The sequence below is a fragment of the Ranitomeya variabilis genome, chromosome 1 (genome assembly GCF_051348905.1).
Source record: "Ranitomeya variabilis isolate aRanVar5 chromosome 1, aRanVar5.hap1, whole genome shotgun sequence".
NCBI lineage: Eukaryota > Metazoa > Chordata > Amphibia > Anura > Dendrobatidae > Ranitomeya > Ranitomeya variabilis.
The window spans coordinates 638,157,336-638,184,201 of NC_135232.1; the positions used below are offsets into that span (position 1 = coordinate 638,157,336).

Genomic DNA, 26,866 nt, shown 5'->3' on the forward strand with positions numbered 1-26,866 from the left:
ATCAGCCTGTGAAGGCAGAAGGAGCAGGGTCTGTCCTGACATCACCTATAGTGATTGGTGGATCTGGTTTCATCAGCTGTGTATACAGGTGTTACCGGTCATTGTATTCCTGTCTCTGATGATAAGGAAACTGCTGTAAATGTTCTAAAAGAACAGACAGTATGGGCCAGTTACATCAAGACCAGCATTGTTCATGCCGGTCTTGATATGGAGATGGGCTGAAGTCTGATGCACCTGATTCATGAAGAGGCGCATCGGATGAGTGGCGTACTCCTCGCCAAAAGTCCTACTCCAGACCCTGCTTGAGTAACATTTGTGGCGTAGTGAACGGATGCAGCTCAGAATTAATTTGATGAGTGGCTGTCGCCGTGCCCCCATTGCATTTGGAAAAGTGTATGGAGTCTACAATGAACCATGGTGGTGGCAGTGTCCTTATTGTGGGGCTGTATGAGCGCTGCTGGTGTCGGGGAGCTACATTTCATTGATTGTATCATGAATTCACAGATGTACTGCTTTATATCGAAAAAGATGCTACCATCACTTTGTGTCCTTGGTAGACCTGCATTTTTTCCAAGATGACAATAATGCAAAACACATTGCATTTCTTAAGAAAAACAGGGTGAAAGTGATTCAGTAGCTAAGTGTCTCCTATATGAACACCTATGGGGAATTCTGAACAGACAAGTTGTCATTACTCTCCATCCAGCATCCAGGCTCTAAAAAGGATGCTGCTCAAGAATGGAAAAAGATAGATAGCGCACTGTGTCACCAACTTGTTCATTCCTTGCCCAGAAGACTTGGTGCTGTCTTTACCAATCATTGAGGTCATACAAAATACTACATTGTAGCAGTTTTTGATGTGAGGTGTACTCATTTTTGCATCAACCAATTTGAGTAAAACAGAAGATTTTGCAATTAAAGTTATATTATTAACCTTCCTGTCATGTGATGGGTAAAAAAATGCTCTATACAACTCTGTTTTGTCAAAATTTTGGAAATTGCTCTTGTGGTCAGTGAGATATTGATTATAATCATAGTTTTCAAAGAGGGTGTACTCAGTAATGCTAAGCACTGTATACACATACATATATCTCTGTCTGGAAATCCTCTGTCTTTAATCTAACTGGATGGGGGAGAAATTCAAAAGGGAAGACGTAACCCTTGAACATTTTCCCATGCTCGCCTAGCAGGACGTAGTCGTAGAATTCAACAAAAAATTAAATTTGAATCAAGGGTGTATCGATAAAACCAGACAAAAAAAAAATAAAATCTGTCACATGCCCATCCTCCCACAAATAGTCTTAATCCGGGAAATATCACTATGGAGAAGTCTAAATGGAACGAGACTTTTCAGCAGAAGAAATACTAATAAATGATAATTGTGGCAACACCTAACAAAGGATCAGGGACCAAAGAACTGATGGAAGCATCCAAAGGCTTACCCGATTCGATTGCTGGCATCTTCATATCTCCTTGACTTAACTCTGTTCCATATTTTAATTTATGATATTTTGCCCTACAACAAAAATTCAAGGTTGAGAAAATAAATATTTCAAGAATTGAAGATGCGGATTGGTAATATACATATACTGGTATATAAAACTGCAAAACTGGGGAAAGGAACAAGAACACATTCATCAGGTCACAGGAGTTAACAAGGTTGTCCGTGCAAAAAGAACGGCTCTCTAAGGGCCTGGAGGTAGGAGAAATAAACCATTTCAAACTCTCCTGACCTGCACCGGAAGATGACCGCTGCAGCCTGTGTTTAGCTGCAGCTTTGAAGTGAATTGAGCAGCCATATCTTAAGTTTTCCTGATTAAGAATGGTTCTAAGGCACATAACCGCTGCAGCCAATCACAGGTCACAGCAGTCCTTCTGCAGGTAGAACTTTGAGGTGTTTTCCTGCACTGATGCAGACCACAAAGCGTCCCATGCTGGATCCAGGTAGGTGCAGGTATGCGAGTACAATTTTGCTAGCTTCACATGTCTGACTTTCACGTTCGCTGTACGGACTGGCCGCAGTATTCTTGACCCAAACTCAACAGGTTTGGGTTTTGAGAAATTGTGGTACATTTGCAGACCATGAAAGTCAGACATGTGAAATCGGCTTAACCCGTTAATGACCAGGGTATTTTCCATTTTTGGGTTTTTTTTTTCTCCCATGGTTCCAAAAGCCATAAACTTTTTTTTCTTGAGTTTCAGGAGTTGTTTCCTGCATGAAGAATTATAGTTTTGAATGACACCATTTTTATTTTACCATAGACTGTACTAGAAAATGTGAAAAAAAATTCCAAGCTTGCATGAAACGTAATAATAATAATAATAATAATAATAAAAAAATGCAATTCCGCCATGGTCTTTGGAGTATGGTTTTTGCGGAGTGAAGAAAACTCATCAGCACAGGATGACTGTACTTTGTGTGAAAACACTGTGCTGACAGGCTCGCTTTAATCTCCGCTTGACTTTGGTGTGAACAGTCACTCTGTACTGACAGACTCACTATAATCTCTGTTGGACTCCCACAGAGATCAGATGAGCTTCTGAGCCTGTGCGATCACCATGACTACAGGTAAATCATGGTAACTTAAAAGAAATGGGTCATTAGAAAATGACCTATTGTTAAAAAAAAAAATCAGGCTTTTATGTTAGATGCATTTTAAATTCTTATGTTTTTCATATTATTTAAAAAAATACATATTAGCAATCTTGCAGTTTTCAACTGGCCCAATAAGCTCTTTTTTTTTTTTTTTTAGTTAGCAGGCTATTTATCAGCAGAGGTAAAAATACAGTGACAAGTAACATCTTTATACACAGCTGGTAATACAGATGATCCAGCTCCCCCTCCATTCCAAATGAAGTTTGCACACGCTCATTAGATGCTCAAATACAAAAGATAGCAGCAATAGACAGACTCAGAGCCTAAAGAACAAATGTTATTTTCTGAAACAAGAAGTACGAGTCTAAAAAAGTCCCAGTGGCCAATGTAAAAATTGCAAGATTTTTTTTTACTTTTGATATGGATAGTGAAATGGAAAAAAAAAACAATTGCCAACATTAAAAACAAAAACAAATTTAACATGGAAGCCTAATTTTAAATAACAGGTCATTTTCTGATCATATATTTCCTTACAGGGGTTATGTCAGAGGTGTCACTTTCATGCCAATTTTCGATGGGAATGGATCACTAAGTTGAGCTCCCCAAACCCGAAACCTGTTGATATACCGGCATATACAAGGCTACTTACCGTTCTTGTTTTAAAGCATATTCTAACATTTTTATTCTTCTAACTAGATCCTTCTTCAAGTTTTCCTGACCTTTTCTTTCACCTTGTAGAAATGCTATCCGTGCCTGCAAAACAAATGGAAACACAATCAGAAAACATCCTGGAAAGAAAAACGGCTATTCTGAACAAATCCTTTAAAAATTCTAAAGTCTGCCAACCACATAATGTGTATGGGGCCTCCTGACTCCGGCAGATAATGTCTGGGGAACGAGGATGTATTTAATGTATAACTACACATACTTGAAAGGGTTGTCCAGACAAAAAATACAAGTTATCACCTATCCGCAGGACAGGTGATAACTTACTGATCGGTGGAGGTCAGAGAGGTTACGGATGGGCTGCAGCGCTTACACCTCTCCCAGACTTCCGAGGAAGCGAGTGCAGCAGCCCAATAGGAGCCACAAATTGGCAATATCATGTGAGCCTCAGGAGACCCGATGTGAAAATCGCTGGATGCAGTAGTAGAGATTAGGGTATTCCTGTTTGACAAAAGGGGCATAAAGTATTTTAGAAGAGGTTGTCTGAATAGTGTGAACACCCCTATTTAAAAATAAAGACTTCTCATGAAGAACACATCCAGCAGTCCGAGCAGGATCCCTGAGGTTTGTGATGAATGTGGTCACACCCCGGCACATACCTGAACCATAGATCACTGTCCTATCGAGGGCACAGACCTTTGTTTATTTGGTACTGAGATCACTGAACTCAGAAGACATCAGATGAGACCGTCAGTCCCGGCCACATAAGCAAATTGTTGGACAAATTAAGAGCAGAGGGCGCATTGCTGAGATATTCAGGGCATGGTTAAATATATGCTATTTGCATTAGTCAGCTTCTATCTATTGGATCTCGGGTGCGTAGAGAACAAACCAGCACAGCTGGGAAAGGCCCAAGGTACCGCTCATCTGCCAGTATGAGACCAACTACACATACAGGTCCTTCTCAAAAAATTAGCATATAGTGTTAAATTTCATTATTTACCATAATGTAATGATTACAATTAAACTTTCATATATTATAGATTCATTATCCACCAACTGAACTTTGTCAGGTCTTTTATTGTTCTAATACTGATGATTTTGGCCTACAACTCCTGATAACCCAAAAAACCTGTCTCAATAAATTAGCATATTTCACCCGTCCAATCAAATAAAAGTGTTTTTTAATAACAAACAAAAAAACCATCAAATAATAATGTTCAGTTATGCACTCAATACTTGGTCGGGAATCCTTTGGCAGAAATGACTGCTTCAATGCGGCGTGGCATGGAGGCAATCAGCCTGTGACACTGCTGAGATGTTATGGAGGCCCAGGATGCTTCAATAGCGGCCTTAAGCTCATCCAGAGTGTTGGGTCTTGCGTCTCTCAACTTTCTCTTCACAATATCCCACAGATTCTCTATGGGGTTCAGGTCAGGAGAGTTGGCTGGCCAATTGAGCACAGTAATACCATGGTCAGTAAACCATTTACCAGTGGTTTTGGCACTGTGAGCAGGTGCCAGGTCGTGCTGAAAAATGAAATCTTCATCTCCATAAAGCATTTCAGCCGATGGAAGCATGAAGTGCTCCAAAATCTCCTGATAGCTAGCTGCATTGACCCTGCCCTTGATGAAACACAGTGGACCAACACCAGCAGCTGACATGGCACCCCACACCATCACTGACTGTGGGTACTTGACACTGGACTTCAGGCATTTTGGCATTTCCTTCTCCCCAGTCTTCCTCCAGACTCTGGCACCTTGATTTCCGAATGACATGCAAAATTTGCTTTCATCAGAAAAAAGTACTTGGGACCACTTAGCAACAGTCCAGTGCTGCTTCTCTGTAGCCCAGGTCAGGCGCTTCTGCCGCTGTTTATGGTTCAAAAGTGGCTTTACCTGGGGAATGCGGCACCTGTAGCCCATTTCCTGCACATGCCTGTGCACGGTGGCTCTGGATGTTTCCACACCAGCCTCAGTCCACTGCTTCCTCAGGTTCCCCAAGGTCTGGAATCGGTCCTTCTCCACAATCTTCCTCAGGGTCCGGTCACCTCTTCTCGTTGTACAGCGTTTTCTGCCACATTGTTTCCTTCCAACAGACTTACCATTGAGGTGCCTTGATACAGCACTCTGGGAACAGCCTATTTGTTGAGAAATTTCTTTCTGGGTCTTACCCTCTTGCTTGAGGGTGTCAATAATGGCCTTCTTGACATCTGTCAGGTCGCTAGTCTTACCCATGATGGGGGTTTTGAGTAATGAACCAGGCAGGGAGTTTTTAAAAGCCTCAGGTATCTTTTGCATGTGTTTAGAGTTAATTAGTTGATTCAGAAGATTAGGGCAATAGGTCGTTTAGAGAACCTTTTCTTGATATGCTAATTTATTGAGACAGGTTTTTTGGGTTATCAGGAGTTGTATGCCAAAATCATCAGTATTAAAACAATAAAAGACCTGACAAATTTCAGTTGGTGGATAATGAATCTATAATATATGAAAGTTTAATTGTAATCATTACATTATGGTAAATAATGAAATTTAACACTATATGCTAATTTTTTGAGAAGGACCTGTACTTGAAGGGGTTGTCCAAACAAAAAACAAGTTATCACACATCCACAGGATAGCTGATAACATACTCATCGGTGGGGACAAACAGCGATTGGCAGATCGAAAAATCTCCAGCACATAATGGAGAACTGGTCAAACGCTGCACAGCCACTCTGTTCAAGTGCAGCACTCGGCAGCCCCATAGGGAATGAACAAAGCAGCGTTCAACCAGGCCGCTCCATCCTACATACTAGTTACCCATTTACCGATTGGTGCGGGTCCCAGTGGTCGGACTCACAAACAAGTTAACACCGGAAAGCTCCTTTGAAAAAAAAAAAAAAAAAAAATTTAGCAAGCGTTTACATTTGGTCAAAAATATGGAACGTAAAAGGAAACCTTGAAACAGTGGATTGCTGAAAAGGACCCCAAAAACAAAAAGCTAAAACTTTCAAATCAGAGGCATAAAGCAGCACAAGGCTTACAACGCTCTGTAGTTCAAAGGTAACATCAGACAGAACCAAAATGGTGGATGCACGCTCAGAAAATAACAGAAATCAGGTCTACTGCATGGCTCATTAAAGTCCCGAATAATCCCCCCTAACGTAATAAATATATAATATATATATAAATCACATCAGAAGTATCTTATGATAGTAAGCAAGCCTTCACACTGTCCAGACAGTACAGGGCCACGTCTTCACACATGAAGTATGGACATTCTCACTTGGTAGGAAAACTCAGCAGTCAGGGTTCACTAAACTCTACAGATTTAAAGGGAGAAAGGTGGAGGGGCTTCAACCCCACTTACAAATATTTTTTTGCAATAGGGTCTCACATAGGTTGCAGAATGAATTCATGAGTCACGGCAGAGTTCGTAACCCTTGTTTTCTGAGCTACTCTCATCTGGTTTATGACCACATCAAAGTTCAACTAAATTTTGTTGTGGTCAAATGGAAGGAAAAGAGTGAAAGGTGCAGCTTCTTTCTAGAAAGTGTTGGATTAACAACTACACTGCTTACTATTGCAGCATTAGGTCTTCTATGTTGCTACCTATTCTGAACATGTGCCACAAGAGGCATCAACGAAGGAATCCCTCTTACCTGGGCAAACTGTGTCTGAGGGACATCTTAGCAGTTAGGGAGCTGTCCTCATCAGGGAGTAAAGGTACCTTCACACTAAGCGACTTTGCAACGATAACGATAGCGATCCGTGACGTTGCAGCGTCCTGGATAGCGATATCGTTGTGTTTGACACGCAGCAGCGATCAGGATCCTGCTGTGATATCGCTGGTCGTTGCTGAAAGTTCAGAACTTTATTTGGTCGTCAGATCGGCGTGTATCGTCGTGTTTGACACCAAAAGCAACGATGCCAGCAATGTTTTACAAAGGTAACCAGGGTAAATATCGGGTTACTAAGCGCAGGGCCGCGCTTAGTAACCCGATATTTACCCTGGTTACCATTATAAAAGTAAAAAAACCAAACAGTATATACTCACCTTCTGCTGTCTGTCACACGTCCCCCGCCGTCCGCTTCCCGCACTGACTGAGTGCCGGCCGTAAAGTAAAAGCAGAGCACAGCGGTGACGTCACCGCTGTGCTGTGCCTTACGGCCGGCACTCACAGTCAGTGCAGGAAGCAGACGCCGGGGGACGTTACGGACACCGGAATGTAAGTATGTACTGTTTGGTTTTTTTAACGTTTACTCTGGTAACCAGGGTAAACATCGGGTTACTAAGCGCGGCCCTGCGCTTAGTAACCCGATGTTTACCCTGGTTACCAGGGGACTTCGGCATAGTTGGTCGCTGGAGAGCTGTCTGTGTGACAGCTCTCCAGCGACCACACAGCGACGCTGCAGCGATCGGCATCGTTGTCGATATCGCTGCAGCGTCGCTTAGTGTGAAGGTACCTTTAGTCTGAAATCCCCAGCAAAACAGGGTCTGGACGCATGCCTAAAAGGGCCAATAGACTGCAATGGTGACAGAGCGTGCACTCTGCTATGCACTTATTTTGGAAATGTACACCTACAGGAGGTGAACATTCAGACGAAAAAAGTGCACGTCGGAGCGCATGTTCGCCGTCACCATTGCAGTCTATTGGCCCATATGTCTGGACCCCGTTTTGTTGGGTATTTCGGATGTATGTTCTGACGGGGACACCGAACGCAATGTGAAAGCACACAGTCTCCACCCACTAGCTCAGAGACAAGTGAAAACTAGAGATAAAGCCTGCAAAGGGGAGAACGGATGAAAAATGCAGGCTACAAGTCATATAATGGCCAGCAATACTCATCAGACACAGAGTTATTCTGAACAGTCCTTTAAACTACATGTATGCTTCAGATTAGTCCAATCTGCTATGCACAGTAAAACAAAGGCTGTAAAAGCTAAAAGGTTTAACATTTTAATCAAAGCCAACTGCCAAAAGGAGCCAAATAAATACATGTATTTAAAACGGCTCTGCCCTCATTTCTCACTACAAACTGCATGTTATTAAATACAGTAACAGCACTGCGGCCAAACATCGGGCTCGCTAACAACACACGTCCGGGTGAGATCCATTCTTTCCTCGGACACTGACCATAGAGGAGTTTCACTGACCCATACACACAACAGTTTCATAAGAGAATCTGTGTCTCCAGTCTGTGAGATCCTACTCATCTATTCTGTAGATCAGACTCAACCATTGAAGTCGATGGAGATCCTTGAGACAAGGAGGAACCTAGGAAGACAGACTGTGTACTTCAGAGATCCAGCGTTAAAGGGGTTGTCCACTACTTGGACAATGCTCCTTGGAAAATAATCACTTCTATTTACTTTGGGTGCAACTGTGACATCACACAATTGAAGCAGCAAATCAGCAGTGGCTTTACTATTCCTGCCTTCAGATAAATCACATATATCCAGATGAAATGAGAGAGCAGCCGCTAGCGCAGCGCCTGTACCTTTTAATTCATACACAAAAAAGGAGGCTTCAGGGCACCCTCGGTGTGGCTAAGAGCTTGGTGCACTGTCATGCCTCCTCATTTGCATATTTGGGCCCTTTCTTGCTTCTGATCGACAGTGCTCGCTTCCAAGATCAAGCACTGTCTGAATGTAGCTTGCGTGTGTGCGGCTCCTCCTTTCTTCTGACGCCACTCACTAGGCCAGTACACCCAAAAGTGCTGCAAGCAGCATCAGAAGAAAAAAAAAAAAAAAAGACCGGCGCCTTCAGACAGTGCTTGCTCTGGGAGGCAAGTACCATCAATCAGAACGCAACGGTGCGCCAAACTCTTGGCCACTGCAAGTGTGCACCAAAGCCTCCTCAGTAGCATATGAATGAAAAGTTATTTTCTCAGGCACTGTACGAGTAACAGGTACAGGGCTAGTATGGTTGTTATGAGTGCCAAGTCCCCTACACACTACATAGCCCACTAAAAATGCATTTTGGGGGTGACAGACACTTTAAATCCTATGTAAAAAGTATAGTTATATTCTGAAGCACCTCTATTCGTTCACTAAAGGTTGGAATAATACATTCAGGTCCTGTGGGTAAAAATCAGGAGCAGAAAGAAAAAAAGGACTCATATAATGGATGAAGACTGATGCAAATTCAGAAGTGGATATCGAACAGAGATGCATGAAAGACATGTGCCACCATAGCACAGGTTTCACCTCCCTGAATAGGTGGTCTGTGAGAAAATGATCCGCTGTCTTAGGCCCCCTTTACATGACCGTTCTTTGCATTCATACATGGTCTGCTTTTTTAAAACCGCAAATACTGACACACACATACCCATTGTATTCAACGGTGGTGCGCATGACAGGATTTTCATATGGACCATATGTCCATGTGAAAAACCCACAGACATGTCTTTTTTTTTTTTTTTGAGCTGCATGGACAAAATGCGTGCCGCACATGTGCACACTGATAACATCACCATGACATGCATCGGCACCTGGGCAGAAGTGGTACAGTTTGTGCTGTTCCAAGGCACCAGCTGCTAAGACAGCTCTCATCATTGTTGGCTGGTCTTCCTGAGATAAGCACACCCAGATGACAATGATGGGAGATGTATTCAGCACCTGCTGTGTACATCCTATGTAAAATAATTAAATTAAAAAAAAAAAAAGGGTGTGGGCTCCCGCGTAATTTTCATTAACAGCAGAGGTAAAGCCCACAATTGGGGGCTGATGTTAATAATCTGGGAAAGGGGACAATCTCCCAAAAGGTTCCCAGGTTATTAACAGTTCACAGCCGTTAGCTTAGCCTTTACTGGTTAGTTTATGAGGGACTGCACAAAAATGAAATGACATAGGGTCCCCATATAAATTCAAACCAGCAAAGGCTAAACACAGACAGCTGTGAGCTGATATTATTAGTCTTGGAAGAGGCAAGAGATATTGCCCCACCAGGCTACCAACACCAGCCCCAGAAATGTCACATCCATAAGATGTCCCGAAATGGAGCGTAGCCTCGTTCTTTCCACTTGCCCTCTGAGGGTGGCAAGTGAGGTAATAGGGATGGTTATCACCTCTATACACAGCTGATAACACAGAATCCACCGATCACAGTAGGTGATGTCACAACTCACCCTGCTCATCTTCCCTTCACAATGACTTTTGCACATGACCATTAGATGCTTTAGCTCAAAATATAGAATCGGGATATGATCAGTCATTGTGGCTATGTACATGTATTATTTCCTGAAACAATAGGGAGTTTGGGTCTAAAAAAAAATCCCACTGGCAAGCATGAAAATTGAAAGATTTATATTTTTAATACATTTAATAATTAAAATTTTATTTTGCCCCTAAAATTGGTAATCTTTACGTGTGAATTGGTATTCCAGTAGTGCCTAATGTGGTGGCCATTTCAACTTCAATAGAAGTCGCTTACAAGCTTCTTCGAGACATCACTAGTTAAGAATGTCACTGAATCTAGACCAACTCTTGTCAGATGGCAGGGTGTCTACATAACCCACAGGCCTTTATCTGACATAACTCACTCCTTTACAACTATTTTAAAGTTTTATTGAATTCAAAAGACAAAAAACTGAGAAACATTAAATGTAAAAAGATAATATCAGTAATTGTCAGTGATGTATCTGTTCTCTCCTAGATATATCACCATGTGCACTTTATCAGCATGAATACAGTCCTGTTGAACTGTCAAGTCTTTACTGTCTCCTCAAGAATGGACACTATTCATTCTACAGCCGTGGGTGAAGCCACAAAACCACGTCACACACCGGACAGCACAGACGTTTATACTGTGGGAAGGAGATAACAGGTTTCCTACCATTCATACACATTTTGGCACCAACTAGAGAGGTGAGCAGCAGTCACACAATCACTTGTATCCTTCCATGTACAGAAATTATAACAATTGGTTTCCAACTCGCCACATTTGCTACTTTTAGCAATATTAGACTCAGACAAAAGACTGTCAGCCCCAAATAGATTCTGGGTAGGGAGCAAAGGTTTATTTCAGGATCACTTGACGTATCAAATGTTTGAGCCCTTTCTAAGGGTATGTTTCCACGGTCAGGAAACGCTGCGTGTTACAGCATAGTGGAGGGGATTTCCTGAAATCCCATCTCCACTATGCGTTAAAAGACGCAGGCGGCAGACCCGCGTAAACGGACATGTGGCGCATCTTTCCAGAACGCAGAATGTCTGTTTACAATCTGCCGCCGCACCGTAAATTTACCATAGACTATCATTAGATGAGGTAAAACTGCATCTAATGATTAGTCACATGCGTAGTAAGCGCGTAAACGCAGCTTACTATGCATGTCTACTAACTGAAATAATCTCTTACCTGTCACACCGCCGGAAATCCACGTCCACTGCAGCTCTCACGATAACTTAGCTTACCACGAGAACTGCCGTGCACATGATTGGGGGATATCTCAGGTCACCCTAGGCTAGTTCTCACGGTCAGCTGATTGCGAGTGCTAGAGTGTAGGTGATCACCGAAGATCTCCGGTGGTCATCTACAAGCTCCGCTATGTCTGGAAGTCAGACATCCAGATGTAGCAGAGCTGGACTCGTCGTGGGACACTTGTTATTAAGGACTGCATCAGACACAGGGAGTATATTATTGTTTTTTGGTTGTTTTTTTCTCCAGAAGATTGATGGCTTTGCTTGGATTACCAGTGTAATAAAGATGGCAAAACTGTGTGGTGTTTTATTTCATTAAAAAAACTTTATTCTGCATGTGTGTGTTTTGTTAACCCTTTCACAAGTATAGGATTGTAATGGTAGGTAGCTTATTGACGCCTCTCCATTACTAAGCCGCCTTAATGTCACCTTACAAAGGGTGACATTAACCCCTTATTACCCCATATGCAACCGCTACAGGGCAGTAGGAAAAGAGAGAGAGAGGCTAAGTGCCAGAATTGGCACATCTTACAGATGCGCCATTTCTGGGGAAGCTGGGGGCTGGTATTTGTAGCCGGGGGAGCAATATCCGTGGCCCCTCTCTAGGCTATATCAGCCAGCAGCTGTCTGCGTAGCCTTTCTGGCTATAAAATTATTGGGGGACCCCATGTCATTTTTTGGGGGGTCCCCCCGTTTTAATAGCCAGTTAAGGCTAAATATACAGCTGCGGGCTGATATTCATAGCCTTGGAAGCTCCATGGGTATTAACTAGTGATGAGCGAATATACTCGTTACTCGAGATTTCCCGAGCACGCTCGGGGGTCCTCCGAGTATTTTTTAGTGCTCGGAGATTTAGTTTTTCTTGCCGCAGCTGAATGATTTACATCTGTTAGCCAGCATAAGTACATGTGGGGACTCCTTAGCAACCAGGCAACCCCCACATGTACTTATGCTGGCTCCGAGCACTAAAAAATACTTGGAGGTCACCCGAGCATGCTCGAGAAATCTCGAGTAACGAGAATATTCACTCATCACTAGTATTAACCCCTTCCCAGGCTACAAACATCAGTCCCCCAGTCGCTCGCTTTCTCTCTCTGGTGAAGAAAATTGCGCAGGAGACAACGCCATTTTTTTTTTAATGAAACAGATATTGCCTTCAAGGCCGGGGCCACACTCACGAGAAGCTCGCACCTCAGTACCCGCACTGCTGCTGGCACTTAGACCGGAGCGTTCAGTTGCATAGAAATACATGCAGCCGCACACTCCGGTCCTAAGTGTCGGCAGCAGTGCCGAGTATTGAGGTGCGAGTCTCATGCGAGTTTCTTGCCAGTGTGACCCCGGCCTAATGCAGATTTCGTGTGTATTTATTTAAGGCCGGGATCACACATGTGAGAAACTTGGACGAGTCTTGCATCTTAATACCCGCACTGTCGCCGGCACTCGGGAGCGGAGCGTGCGGCTGCATAGAAATACATGCAGCTGCACACTCCAGTCCCGAGTGCCGGGTATTAAGATGCGAGACTAGTCCAAGTTTCTTGCATGTGTGATCCCGGCCTAACTCTTTATGTACCATTTTATTATGTCTATTACTAAACATCGGGCTTGGTATTATCTACCTATCGATCATCTATCAATATATCTATCTAGCTATCATCTATCTGTCTATAGCTATTATTATTATTTTTTATCGTTATAGCGCCATTTATTCCATGGCGCTTTACATGTAAGGAGGGGTATACATAATAAAAACAAGTACAATAATCTCAAACAATACAAGTCATAACTGGTACAGGAGGAGAGAGGACCCTGCCCGCGAAGGCTCACAATCTACAAGGGATGGGTGAGAATACAGTAGGTGAGGATAGAGCTGGTCATGCAGCGGTTTGGTCGATTGGTGGTTACTGCAGGTTGTGGGCTTGTCGGAAGAGGTGGGTCTTCAGGCTCTTTTTGAAGGTTTCGATGGTAGGCGAGAGTCTGATGTGTTGTGGTAGAAGGTTCCAGAGTAGGGGTGATGCGCGAGAGAAATCTTGTATACGATTGTGGGAAGAGGAGATAAGAGGGGAGTAGAGAAGGAGATCTTGTGAGGATCGGAGGTTGTGTGTAGGAAAGTACCGGGAGATGAGGTCACAGATGTAAGGAGGAGACAGGTTGTGGATGGCTTTGTACGTCATGGTTAGCTATATCTATCTATAGATCTATCTATAATGTACCTATCTGTATGTTTAAACATTAATCTTCAATGGAGTATGTAAAAGAAGAGGTTGGACAAGGAAATTACATCACAATTTTTTTGGGGATATCTTTATTTTAGCTTACAAAAACACACACAAATCCGCATTAAAAGACGCATGAAAAACGCAGATGTACGCGGTGTCCAACCCGCAGCGTTTACTGTCCATGTGAACATATCCCAATATATCTGCAAACAGGAAATCAGTTTTTTTTTTCCTTCCCAGAAGCCAACTTTCAATTAGCTTTATTTAAAGTAACAAAGAAACGCATGTGGAAAAAAAACGCATCAAAAACGCATGTAAGAAAAGCATCAAAAACGCAGGTGACCTGCCAGTGACCTCAGATGCAGATTTGGTGCAGATTTTACCTGCGTCAAATCCTGAACAAATACTGAGCCATTCCTGACCGTGGAAACATACTCTAAGGCCTCATTCAGATGTAGGTGCTGTATACATTTAGTTCACAGATACAGCACGGACTCATGCTCTATGCTGCTGTTCATATGTTTTGTTTTTTTTTTTGTTTGTTTTTTTTACAGCAGTAAGGCTACTTTCACACTGGCGTTAACTGCATTACGTCGCAATGCGTCGTTTTGCCGAAAAAACGCATCCTGCAAAAGTGCTTGCAGGATGCGTTTTTTCTGCATTGACTAACATTAGCGACGCATTGACACACATCGCAACCGTCGTGCGACGGTTGCGCCGTGCTGTGGCGGACCGTCGGGAGCAAAACACGTTACATGTAACGTTTTTTGCTCCCGACGGTCCGCTTTTTCCGACCGCGCATGCGCGGCCGGAACTCTGCCCCCACCTCCCCGCACTTCCCCGCACCTCACAATGGGGCAGCGGATGCGCTGGAAAAATGCATCCGCTGCCCCCGTTGTGCGGCGGAGACAACGCTAGCGTCGGGAACCTCGGCCCGACGCACCACGACGGGCCGAGCCCGACGCTAGTGTGAAAGTAGCCTAAGGATGAAAAGAGCCAATACAATTATATGGGTCCACAAAAAGCACGTACAGCAGACGGATGGGATCAGTGTGCAGTCCATGTGCTGTCAGTATTTCACATAGCAAAGGAAACAAGAAGCTTTGTCATTTATTTATCCATCTATAGCAAACACAGATAACTAATGGTAAAGAAGTGCACGCGAAAGACACACGGACCGTATACTAATGACACCCGTACCATTCTTTCACGCAGGTGTTTAAACACAGACGTGTGAATGAGGCCTAATAGGGATTTTATGAGTGAAGTTAAATACTTTTGTGTAAGCAACTTTGATGACCAAATGACTGCTGATTGTGAGAGCAGAGGACAATGGGGCATAAAGCTAAGGCTACGTTCACATTTGCGGTCAGCGCCGCAGCGTCGGGCGCCGCAGCGGCGCCGCATGCGTCATGCGCCCCTATACTTAACATGGGGGCGCATGGACATGCGTTGTGCTGCGTTTTGCGCCGCATGGCCGCAAGCGTTGGACGCAAGAAACGCATCAAGTTGCATTTTTTTTGCGTCCAACTTTCGGCCAAAAACGACGCATGCGGCGCAAAACGCAGCGTTTTAGCGTGCGTTTTGCCGCGTTTTTGTTTGCGTTGTGCGCTGCGGCGCCGACGCTGCGGCGCACAACGCAAATGTGAACGTAGCCTTACTGAGCCTCAGTGATGGCGGAACTATACATTTCAAATTAAAAATGTATAAAAAAAAAAAAAAGCCAACTGATTGTGACATTTTATCAGATAATCTGCATCCATTTCACTTGCAGGGCTGTGAAGTCAGCAAGCCAAACAGACTCAATCCTCAATTTCCCTGACTGACCCCACAGCACTGGTCACTACTGAGCATGTACATAAAGCGCAGCTCAGGTTCATCTCATCTATGACTCCACAGCACTGGTCACTACTGAGCATGTACATAAAGTACAGCACAGATTCATCTCATCTACGACTCCACAGCACTGCTCACTACTGAGCATGTACATAAAGTGCAGCACAGATTCATCTCATCTACGACTCCACAGCACTGCTCACTACTGAGCATGTACATAAAGTGCAGCACAGATTCATCTCATCTACGACTCCACAGCACTGGTCACTACTGAGCATGTACATAAAGTGCAGCACAGATTCATCTCATTTACAACTCCACAGCACTGGTCACTACTGAGCATGTACATAAAGTGCAGCACAGATTCATCTCATCTACGACTCCACAGCACTGGTCACTACTGAGCATGTACATAAAGTGCAGCACAGATTCATCTCATCTACGACTCCACACCACTGCCTCATTACTGAGCATGTACATAAAGTGCAACACAGATTCATCTCATCTACGAATCCACAGCACTGGTCACTACTGAGCATGTACATAAAGTGCAGCACACATTCATCTCATCTACGACTGCACAGCACTGGTCACTACTGAGCATGTACATAAAGTGCAGCACAGATTCATCTCATCTACGACTCCACACCACTGCCTCATTACTGAGCATGTACATAAAGTGCAGCACAGATTCATCTCATCTACGACTCCACACTGGTCACTACTGAGCATGTACATAAAGTGCAGCACAGACACATCTCATCTAGGACTCCACCGCACTGGTCACTACTGAGCATGTACATAAAGCGCAGCACAGATTCATCTCATCTAGGACTCCACCGCACTGGTCACTACTGAGCATGTACATAAAGTACAGCACAGATTCATCTCATCTACAACTCCACAGCACTGGTCACTACTGAGCGTGTACATAAAGTGCAGCACAGATTCATCTCATCTACGACTCCACAGCACTGGTCACTACTGAGCATGTACATAAAGTGCAGCACAGATTCAACTCAACTAAAAGCCGACATCCATAGATCAGGAACAGAACAGACATTTATAGGACATTTTATAACTATCCCAAATTATTAAAACATTTTACAGCACATGCTGCACTGTACTACTGATCCCAATTTATTATGTATTTTAGGAGTCAGTCCACATTACACTGACTCGAACTCCACAGCCCTGCAGAGCTGTACACACAACAGAAATTATGGACGGCCAATGTCTATCGACCAACATCACTTTTTCATGACACGAACAAGAGTCACATATGCCAATCAAGGTAAAGCTATGTTCACATATCTGTTTAGACACTTATTTTTTCTGTTTTGAAGAACAAGCAAATGAAATAATGTTGAAAATGGATCCATTTCATTACTGATGCAAATAGAAGCAGAAGGACGCTCGTGATTATTATGCGGTCCATCTGCATTCTGTTAAGATCCATGGCCCGAACATCAATCTCCCAGAGAATCTGCCTCCAGTGATTATTATAAATGAAGGGGCATTACCGGTTCGAAACATATAATGACTGCCAGTCTGCTTTCCTGATGTACATGTTTCACACTGGTAACGCCGCGTCATTTCCAATAAGTTCAGGAGGCAGATCATCAAGGAGATCTGTGTCCGGCCCATAGATCTTAACAGCTCCTTTACATGTTAAGGAAAATGTGGATTTCTCAGGAATAAGGCTATGTGCACACGTTGCGGATTAGGCTTAGGAATTTCTGGTGCGGATTCTGCCTCTCCTGGCAGAAAACGCACCTGCGTTTTTTTGTGCGTTTTTGCTGCGGTTTTCTTGCGGATTTGCTGCGGTTTTTACCCCTGCGTTTTTCTATAATGGAGTGGGTACAAAAACGCTGCAGATTCACAAAAAAGTAGTGACATGCTCCTCCTTTTAAACAGCAGCGTTTCCGCAGCGGATTTTCCGCAAAGTGTGCACAGCATTTTTTTTTTCTCATTGATTTACATTGTACTGTAAATCAATTGCGGATCTGCAGCGTTTCTGCACCTCAAAAAACGCTGCGGATCCGCAGCAAATCCGCAACATGTGCACATACCCTAAGGGCTTGTGCACACGTTGCGGATTCTTCTGCGGATTTTTCCGCAGCGGTTTTTGAAAATCCGCAGTGAAAAACCGCTGCGGTTTTCACTGCGGATTTTCATGCGGTTTCTTCTGCGGATTCTTCTGCGGATTCTTCTGCGGGTTTTCAACTGCACTTTCCTATTGGTGCATGTTGAATGTTCTGAATCCGCAGAAAGAAGTGACATGCTCCTTTTTTTCCGCAGCGGTTCCGCAATGAATTTTCCGCATCGTGGGCACAGCGGTTTTTGTTTTCCATAGGGTAACATTGTACTGTACCCTGCATGGAAAACTGCTGCGGATCCGCAGCGTCAAATCCGCTGCGGATCCGCAGCAAAAACCGCAAAGTGTGCACGAAGCCTTAAGGCCCCGTCACACTTAGCGACGCTAAGGCGATCCCGACAACGATACGACCTGTCAGGAATCGTTGCTGCGTCGCTATGTGGTCGCTGGTGAGATGTCAAACAGTGAGATCTTCCCAACGACGCAGCAGCGATGCGGCGACCTGTAGCGACCTGTACAATGATGTCGTTGTGACCCTGTCACATGGCAGCTATTATGACGATTCAGACCTCGATGAGGGACGTCCTGTGTGACGTTGTAGTCAACGAGGTCATTGGTAAGGTGTCAAACACAGCGATGTGTGCTACCCAGCGGGACCTCAACGATCAAAAAAAGGTCCAGGCCATTCCGACACAACCAGCGATCTCACAGCAGGGGCCTGGTCGCTGCTACGTGTCAAACATAGAGAGATCGCTACTGAGGTCGCTGCTGCGTCACAAAACTTGTGACTCAGCAGCGATCTCGCTAGCGACCTCGCTTAGTGTGACGGGGGCTTTAGACATCGGATTACGGATATCAAAGTACCATTTTATTCAGCTTCATATGACCTACAGGTCCATTTAGGCGGATTAGGAGGGATGATCTGTTTATACCAAGGAAAGTTACGATCACAAGGGGGCATTCTCTGCATCCGGAGGAGAGAAGGTTTTTCCACCAACATAGAAGAGGATTCTTTACTGTTAGGGCAGTGAGAATCTGGAATTCCTTGCCTGAGGAGGTGGTGATGGCGAACTCAGTTGAGGGGTTCAAGAGAGGCCTGGATGTCTTCCTGGAGCGTAACAATATTGTATCTTAAAGGGAACCTACCACCCCGTTTTTTAAAAATTAGATAAAAATAGTGTGAAATAGGGGCAAAGCTGGGCTTTACATTAGGGCCTTTTCGGTGCCTTTACACCCCCGTTAGGCTGTCCAAATACCTTTGTGAAGTGGCCGTTTTCTGCTGTCACTCAAGTGGGTCAGGTCGGATGGGCGTGGTCACAGCGCCGTTTCTCCCCCAGGATCCTGCTCATCATTACGTTGGTGGCGTAGTGGTGTGCGCATGTCCAAAGAAGATCCACTGCCCAGGAGATGAATAACGGCGCGGTCTTCGCTATTCAGCCGTTTACCGGTGGGCGCGGCCATCTTTCCTGTGGCCGCGCCTGCGCAGATGGAGCGCTCTGCTGCCCGGGACTTCAGGAAAATGGCCGCGGGATTCCGCGCGTGCGCAGATGGAGATCGCGGCGGCCATTTTCCTGAAGTCCCGGGCAGCAGAGCGCTCCATCTGCGCAGGCGCGGCCACAGGAAAGATGGCCGCGCCCACCGGTAAACGGCTGAATAGCGAAGACCGCGCCGTTATTCATCTCCTGGGCAGTGGATCTTCTTTGGACATGCGCACACCACTACGCCACCAACGTAATGATGAGCAGGATCCTGGGGGACAAACAGCGCTGTGACCACGCCCATCCGACCTGACCCACTTGAGTGACAGCAGAAAACGGCCACTTCACAAAGGTATTTGGCCAGCCTAACGGGGGTGTAAAGGCACCGAAAAGGCCCTAATGTAAAGCCCAGCTCTGCCCCTATTTCACACTATTTTTATCTAATTTTTAAAAAACGGGGTGGTAGGTTCCCTTTAAGGTACCTTCACACTAAACGATATCGCTAGCGATCCGTGACGTTGCAGCGTCCTGGCTAGCGATATCGTTGTGTTTGACACGCAGCAGCGATCAGGATCCTGCTGTGATATCGCTGGTCGTTGATTAAAGTTCAGAACTTTATTTGGTCGTCAGATCGCCGTGTATCGTTGTGTTTGACAGCAAAAGCAACGATACCAGCAATGTTTTACAGTGGTAACAAGGGTAAATATCGGGTTACTAAGCGCAGGGCCGCGCTTAGTAACCCGATGTTTACCCTGGTTACCAGTGTAAAATGTAAAAAAACAAACAGTACATACTCACCTTCGCGTCCCCCGGCGTCCGCTTCCTGCACTGACTGAGCGCCGGCCGTAAAGTGAAAGCACAGCACAGCGGTGACGTCACCGCTCTGCTGTTAGGGCCGGCACTCAGTCAGTGCAGGAAGCGGACGCCGGGGGACGCGAAGGTGAGTATGTACTGTTTTGTTTTTTTACATTTTACACTGGTAACCAGGGTAAACATCGGGTTACTAAGCGCGGCCCTGCGCTTAGCAACCCGATGTTTACCCTGGTTACCCAGGGACCTCAGCATCGTTGGTCGCTGGAGAGCGGTCTGTGTGACAGCTCTCCAGCGACCAAACAGCGACGCTGCAGCGATCGGCATCGTTGTCTGTATCGCTGCAGCGTCGCTTAGTGTGACGGTACCTTTACAGTTAATAGGTTCTTTAGAAGGACTTAGATCTGGGGATTTATTCTGATGGAATATAGGCTGAACTGGACGGACAAATGTCTTTTTTCAGCCTATTTAACTATGTTACAGGTCGAGTCATTGGTGTTTTGGATTGGATTTTCATCAGTGTGAGTTTTTACTATCAGTGAATTTCACATATGATAACAATACATTACAACACTTCTCCCCCCTCAGTATTAATCACGGACAGCATACAGACAATACCGACGCCATCAATGTGCTGTCCGTGACTTTCACAGATCCATAGACTTATGGATAATTTTGATCCGCAACTCTGATCAAACAAGGACAAGTCTCTGAATTTTTTTTTCTTTTGCAGACACAATGTCTGCCAAAAGACATGGAAATCTGATCACCTTCCATAGACTTTAATTAGAACGTGTGCCATCCGTGAAAACTGCTGATACAATATATGTGAGAAACAGACGTTTGCACGAGACCTTAGTGATGACATTATGGTATGCAATTTGCCGTTAGCCCCAAAACATCCAACACTGTTCGCTTAGGGTAGTTATACCAGAAATGACAAAAAAAAAAAAAAATAGTATAACCTTCAGAAATCAGACCAGGGCACTACCAAAGAATGTACATGACCAGGAAGCTGTCTCTGTAGATCATCAGATACTATTTTGCCATTATTCCATTTGTCTGTTCATAAAATCGGAACAAAAATGGACTGTTAGAAAGACGTGAACATGGCAGAAAATATGAGAAGTGGTTCATTAATATTTGCACAGACTAGGCCAGGGATATCACAATCTGGCCACCAGTCTGCAAGAGCAGAGGATGCAGGACGAGAGGAGGAGTATGGAGATGCTGGTAGAACAAATACAGAAGCGGAGAAAGAAGAGGCAAGGCATGGAAAGCAGAGGGAAAACAACAGGATAGGTGAGGAACCGATGAGTAAGCGGAAAACCTTGGCACAGCTGTTCCCTGCCACCTTTACTGCAGCTGGCTGGGCCAGGTCTAACATCGCCCAGTTAAGCCATGTTCACATCACGTTTTGGCGAGATGATAGGCATAAGTGGCAAGCATGTCCTTTTGACCTCCTTCGGCCAGCGTACGTCAATATGCCCATCTCTTACTCTATAGAACAACAGTTGACTATGCTGATCTATGTGGTGGTATCCACAAGAAATATATGAATGCCACGTGGCAAATTTTCTCCCATAGCTTAGTCAATGGATGAAGACGTATGCCCATACCATGGCATGCATACGAGCCTTCTGTCAGATATCTTTGGGCAAAGGTCACAGGAAAATTGTTGGAAATATTCAATGTGATCTGTAGAGGCCCTGAAGCCGAGCTTTGCCCCCTAGCACAAGTAACACTGCAGTCTAGGTGGTGTGTCTAGCCTGGACTTTTGCCCACCAGAAGACCCAGGATGGCACAACTTTCCCGATAGTAATCGAGTTCGCCTAGTCTAGGTCACGGTTCTAATATAGAGCATTCTCATCCAAGACCAACAGACCAACCACAAATGGAAAATTGTTCAGAAAACATCAGCCTGAAATCCCTAATGCATGATCTATGGGCTCAAGAACCTCGCAGTAGTAGCACAATGTGCAGGATTGGAAGGGAAAATGAAACCCCTGTGCTAGTGATCTGTGGCAATCAGATAGACATCCATTGTGGGAAAACTCAATATTTTATTAAGAAAACTGAAAGGAAAATAAAAAAAACTGACAACTGTATAGACTGATTCATATGCACAAACATAAAATTCCTGCATCCATTTATATAGCTGTCAATTAGAGTCCAGCTTTTTCCCATAGCGACAAACTCACATACGGAGTCCGAGCAATAAATTACGGTAATGTGTTTTTACTTGTGCTAGAATAAACCTGATTTTTTTTCCTATCAGCACTTCCCTGGCCACAGGACTCTATATATTGTTGCCCGGTCTCAGGACGTCCAAGCACGAGGGGGCAGAATGCAGAGTGGTGAGCCGACAACCCTTATTTGTGCCACAGAGATTCTTGTGCCACCAAATAGGAATTAGACTGCATTCACACATCTAAATACAGACCACTAGGCCTGAACGATCTGCAGGTCTCCTGACCCCAACTTTAAAGTATCCGGCCAGGGGTCTCGACCCCAACTTTATAGCCTCATAAACATATATGAGGCTGTCAAGGGTGAAACAGGACACCTGTGGCCAGTCCGTACATTGGGGTATATACTCTGACTGACACATGAATGTGCGATTGAGGTCTAAGGCCTCATTCAGACATCCATTTTTCACATACGTGGCCTGTCTGTGTTTTTCAAAGACAGAACGTGATTTTAATCTAATTAAAAGGACGAAATGAAAGTGTATGGACCTGAAAATATCATGGACCACACATGGATGGTATCTGTGTGCGGTCTGTTTTATCAAAGCAATAGATTTGTTTCATTTTTCATACAAAACAATCACTGAAGTTGTATCCAAACACTGACGACCGACACTTGGACCATTAATTATATACAAGAGAAATTACTGAGCTCTGAATGAGGCCCAATCCTGACTGACACTGATGGGCCAGGTTATACAGACGAGAGGCTGTGATGCCAGCTGGTGAAGACTGGATGTGGATTATTCTACCAAGAGGAGAAAAATGTGGAGTCTTTCATATAGGTATACAATGCCCGGTCAGTAATCTGCTGGTGGGCATCCTAGAACAGAGCAGACACCGCAGATTGCAGCTTTAAGCCTTGGTTCTGCCAGTATCAGTCTATGTTCTCCAATACCCGATCTGCCAGGAACGCCGACTGATCAGCTTGTAATGGAATCAGTTCTCACATGAGACAAGTGCACTGCCCCCACACACCTCGGGCGACACATCCAGAGTACTGAATGGTCGGGCACTGGTCCCACAGCTTGTGGAGGGATCACTCCCACCAGCTTACCACCAGCAGCTCTATGTAACACTGGGATCTGGCCCCATACCAGCGCATGGGAACAAACGACGGCAACTGAGGCACTTCCAAGTTGTGGGACGCATCAGCATCAAAAAATGGAGTCAAATGCAACAGATGTGAGATCTGAACGCAAACTAGCATAAAAAAAAGTACCTGACAACAGATACAAAGTAACAAGTGGATAGAAAATTCTTTTTTATCCACACTATAAAGATTGTGGCCTGTAAAACACAAATGTGCATGAGATCTGCACCCCGCCTGCTGGCCTCTGTCTGCCCTCACCTTGTACAGGACACGGGCAGCGAAGGCAGCACTCAGCCACAAAGTACATACTGTCAGTGACAGAACTATGGCACCTCTGAGCTAATCCACTTGGCAGGTGATTGATGAGAAGTGTGTCATCGCCTACCACTCTCCTGTGCCTGAGCTGCCAGGATGGACCTGGGTGACGCCACATCAATCGTCTCTTGTAAAGAAGGTGGTGATTGGCCGTTCCCTACAGCAACGTCACGATCCTCCCCGCACGGCAGACATCACTGTCCGCCCACCCCCGCATGCAGACACGTCACTATCCGCCCCTCCTTCCCCCGTCGCGCGCAGACACGTCACTATCCGCCCCTCCTTCCCCCGGCGCGCGCAGACACGTCACTATCCGCTCTTCCCCCGTCGCGCGCAGACACGTCACTATCCGCTCTTCCCCCGTCGCGCGCAGACACGTCACTATCCGCTCTTCCCCCGTCGCGCGCAGACACGTCACTATCCGCTCTTCCCCCTGCGCGCGCAGACACGTCACTATCCGCTCTTCCCCCTGCGCGCGCAGACACGTCATTATCCCCCCTGCGCGCGCGCAGACACGTCATTATCCCCCCTGCGCGCGCGCAGACACGTCATTATCCCCCTGCGCGCGCGCAGACACGTCATTATCCCCCCTGCGCGCGCGCAGACACGTCATTATCCCCCCTGCGCGCGCGCAGACACGTCATTATCCCCCCTGCGCGCGCGCAGACACGTCATTATCCCCCCTGCGCGCGCGCAGACACGTCATTATCCCCCCTGCGCGCGCGCAGACACGTCATTATCCCCCCTGCGCGCGCGCAGACACGTCATTATCCCCCCTGCGCGCGCGCAGACACGTCATTATCCCCCCTGCGCGCGCGCAGACACGTCATTATCCCCCCTGCGCGCGCACAGACACGTCATTATCCCCCCTGCGCGCGCAGGCACGTCATTATCCCCCCCTTCCCCCTCCGCACGCAGACACATCACTATCCGCCCCTCCGCACACGCAGACACGTCATTGTCCCCCCTGTGCGTGCAGACACGTCACTATCCAGGGCTGAGATGTCACTACCCCCACTGTGACAAGACACTGTGTAGCCCCCAAATACAGGGCAGTGAGGGCCCATAGTCTGAGACCACCCAGCCACTGGCTACAGGCAGCATGCCAGGGTCAGGCGCACAGTGAGGTGACGTCACAGGCAGCTCTCAGTGACGTCACCCCTTTATGTGGGGCCCAAGGTCAGCAGCAGGCCCCGCACCCCCCCAGTGTGGCCTGTATGGGCAGCCCGGCAACGCACAGTCCCCGGTCTCACCTGCAGCTCAGCCCGCTCCACTTCCCAGTGCGCCCTCTCCATCTCGAAGCGCGCCCACTCGTGCTGGATGTAGTGCAGGATCCCGGGGATGGTATACTGGGGCGGCCGGGCCTGCAGCTCACAGCCCGGCTCTGACGGGACCGCCTGGGCCTGCCCCGGACCCCCGACCTGCGGCCTGGCTGAGGCAGCCATGGCAGCTGCCGCCGGGAAATCCTCCATCTGGTGCCGGGCCGCCGGTGACCTGCGTTCTGGGTGGGAGGTGGAAGGGGCCCGGTTGTAATCACGTGAGGAACCAGCTCCGGTGGGTCGAGGATGGGGGGAAGGAACGGCCTCGTAACCCAACCCCCCGGACAGATACAGTGACCGTCCGTTCTACAGTCTTCGTCTTATCACATCACTGTGGGCTGCCATGTTTCAACTCCCCCCCAGGCCCGGTAACTCCGCGGGGCACGCTGGGTAACCGGCCTCGTTCGCCGCCTCCCGCTTGTCAGCGTTACCACGCATGCGCGAGATTGGTGAACTGACGTCACAAAGGCAACCCGTGTCACGTGAACTCGCTCCTCCCATCGTCCGCCTGCTGCTGGAGAACTAGTGACGTCAGTTGTAAAGGCGGGGCTTGTGTGACGCCTTATGTGAAGGCGGTCGTAGTTGCATCAGGTGTGAAGGCGTGGCTTATGTAACTTCCGGCTGCTCTGGTAGACAGTGACGTCATTGGAGGACCGTATTACGTGAAGAGGGCCAGGTAATGACTTGTATGATGACGGGACGGCGCAGAGAGCCCGGAAAGACCCAACGGGCTGAGCACAGGTCTTCACACCTGCTGCTCAGAGGGAAGAGCTCCATCCTAATTAACGTATAGTCACCTGCACAAGTCGCTTGTGACGTGTGTCAGGCCGCCTGGTCACATGACACAGGGAGGGTTAGAGGATGAACTAGCTGGTTTCCCGGCTGTGGTCACACATGCGCAGTGATAGGCGGGCGCCCCACTGAGTGTTACACCCCCAGGTCCTGTCCCCGGTAGTGAGGAGACTGTGGGCGGTGGTGGGGTGCGCCCTCTGCTGGAGTGTCTGATCTGCAGGCCAGGGGATATAGAGCCAGAGGAGCAGAGACATATCTGTGAGGGGGAAAAGTCTGCAAAACGCGCTCTGACCTCAGGCGCAGACGGCGCAGTGACCGCAGGCGCAGACGGCGCACTGACCGCAGGCGCAGACGACGCACTGACCGCAGGCGCAGACGACGCACTGACCTTAGGCGCGGACGGCGCACTGACCTTAGGCGCGGACGGCGCACTGACCTTAGGCGCGGACGGCGCACTGACCTTAGGCGCAGACGGCGCACTGACCTTAGGCGCAGACGGCGCACTGACCTTAGGCGCAGACGGCGCACTGACCTTAGGCGCAGACGGCGCACTGACCTTAGGTGCAGGCGCCGCACTGACCTTAGGTGCAGGCGCCGCACTGACCGCAGGCGCCGCACTGACCGCAGGCGCCGCACTGACCGCAGGCGCCGACGCCGCACTGACCGCAGGCACCGCACTGACCGCAGGCGCCGCACTGACCGCAGGCGCCGACGCCGCACTGACCGCAGGCGCCGCACTGACCGCAGGCGCAGACGCCGCACTGACCGCAGGCTCAGACGCTCTGACGGCAGGCGCAGACGCTGCACTGACCGCAGGCTCAGACGCTCTGACGGCAGGCGCAGACGACGCACTGACCGCAGGCTCAGACGCTCTGACGGCAATCCAATTTGGTGGCGTCTGCATATCTCTAGTCTATCAAGGATTACACTTTATTTATTTTTGATATGGTCTCCCCTTGTGGCTATATATGCACATTGGTATTGTGTGTATACTT

At 46.8% G+C, this 26,866-nt stretch overlaps 2 protein-coding genes across 12 annotated transcripts in view; one reads left to right on the forward strand and one right to left on the reverse strand.

Moving 5' to 3' along the window:
* The window catches only part of STRN3 (striatin 3), a 71,437-nt gene extending 46,085 nt beyond the window's left edge, over nt 1–25,352 (reverse strand). For 9 of the 10 annotated variants that reach the window (XM_077260991.1, XM_077260966.1, XM_077260977.1 and 6 more), the window contains exons 1-3: nt 25,014–25,352; nt 3,246–3,349; nt 1,443–1,516 (exon numbers count right to left, since the gene is read on the reverse strand). In XM_077260991.1, the coding sequence (XP_077117106.1) occupies nt 1,443–1,516; nt 3,246–3,349; nt 25,014–25,232 (397 nt within the window). In that variant the 5' untranslated portion in view covers nt 25,233–25,352. Of the gene's footprint in view, nt 1–1,442; nt 1,517–3,245; nt 3,350–8,401; nt 8,477–25,013 lie in introns of those variants that run through there. The other variant, XM_077260984.1, reaches the window with a different exon arrangement.
* A 264-nt stretch (nt 25,353–25,616) lies between these two features.
* AP4S1 (adaptor related protein complex 4 subunit sigma 1) overlaps nt 25,617–26,866 on the forward strand; it is a 61,348-nt gene continuing 60,098 nt past the window's right edge. The window contains exon 1 of one of the 2 annotated variants that reach the window (XM_077261000.1): nt 25,617–25,755. The gene's annotated coding sequence lies outside the window, so the exon portion shown is untranslated. The remainder of the gene's footprint in view (nt 25,756–26,866) is intronic. The other variant, XM_077261006.1, reaches the window with a different exon arrangement.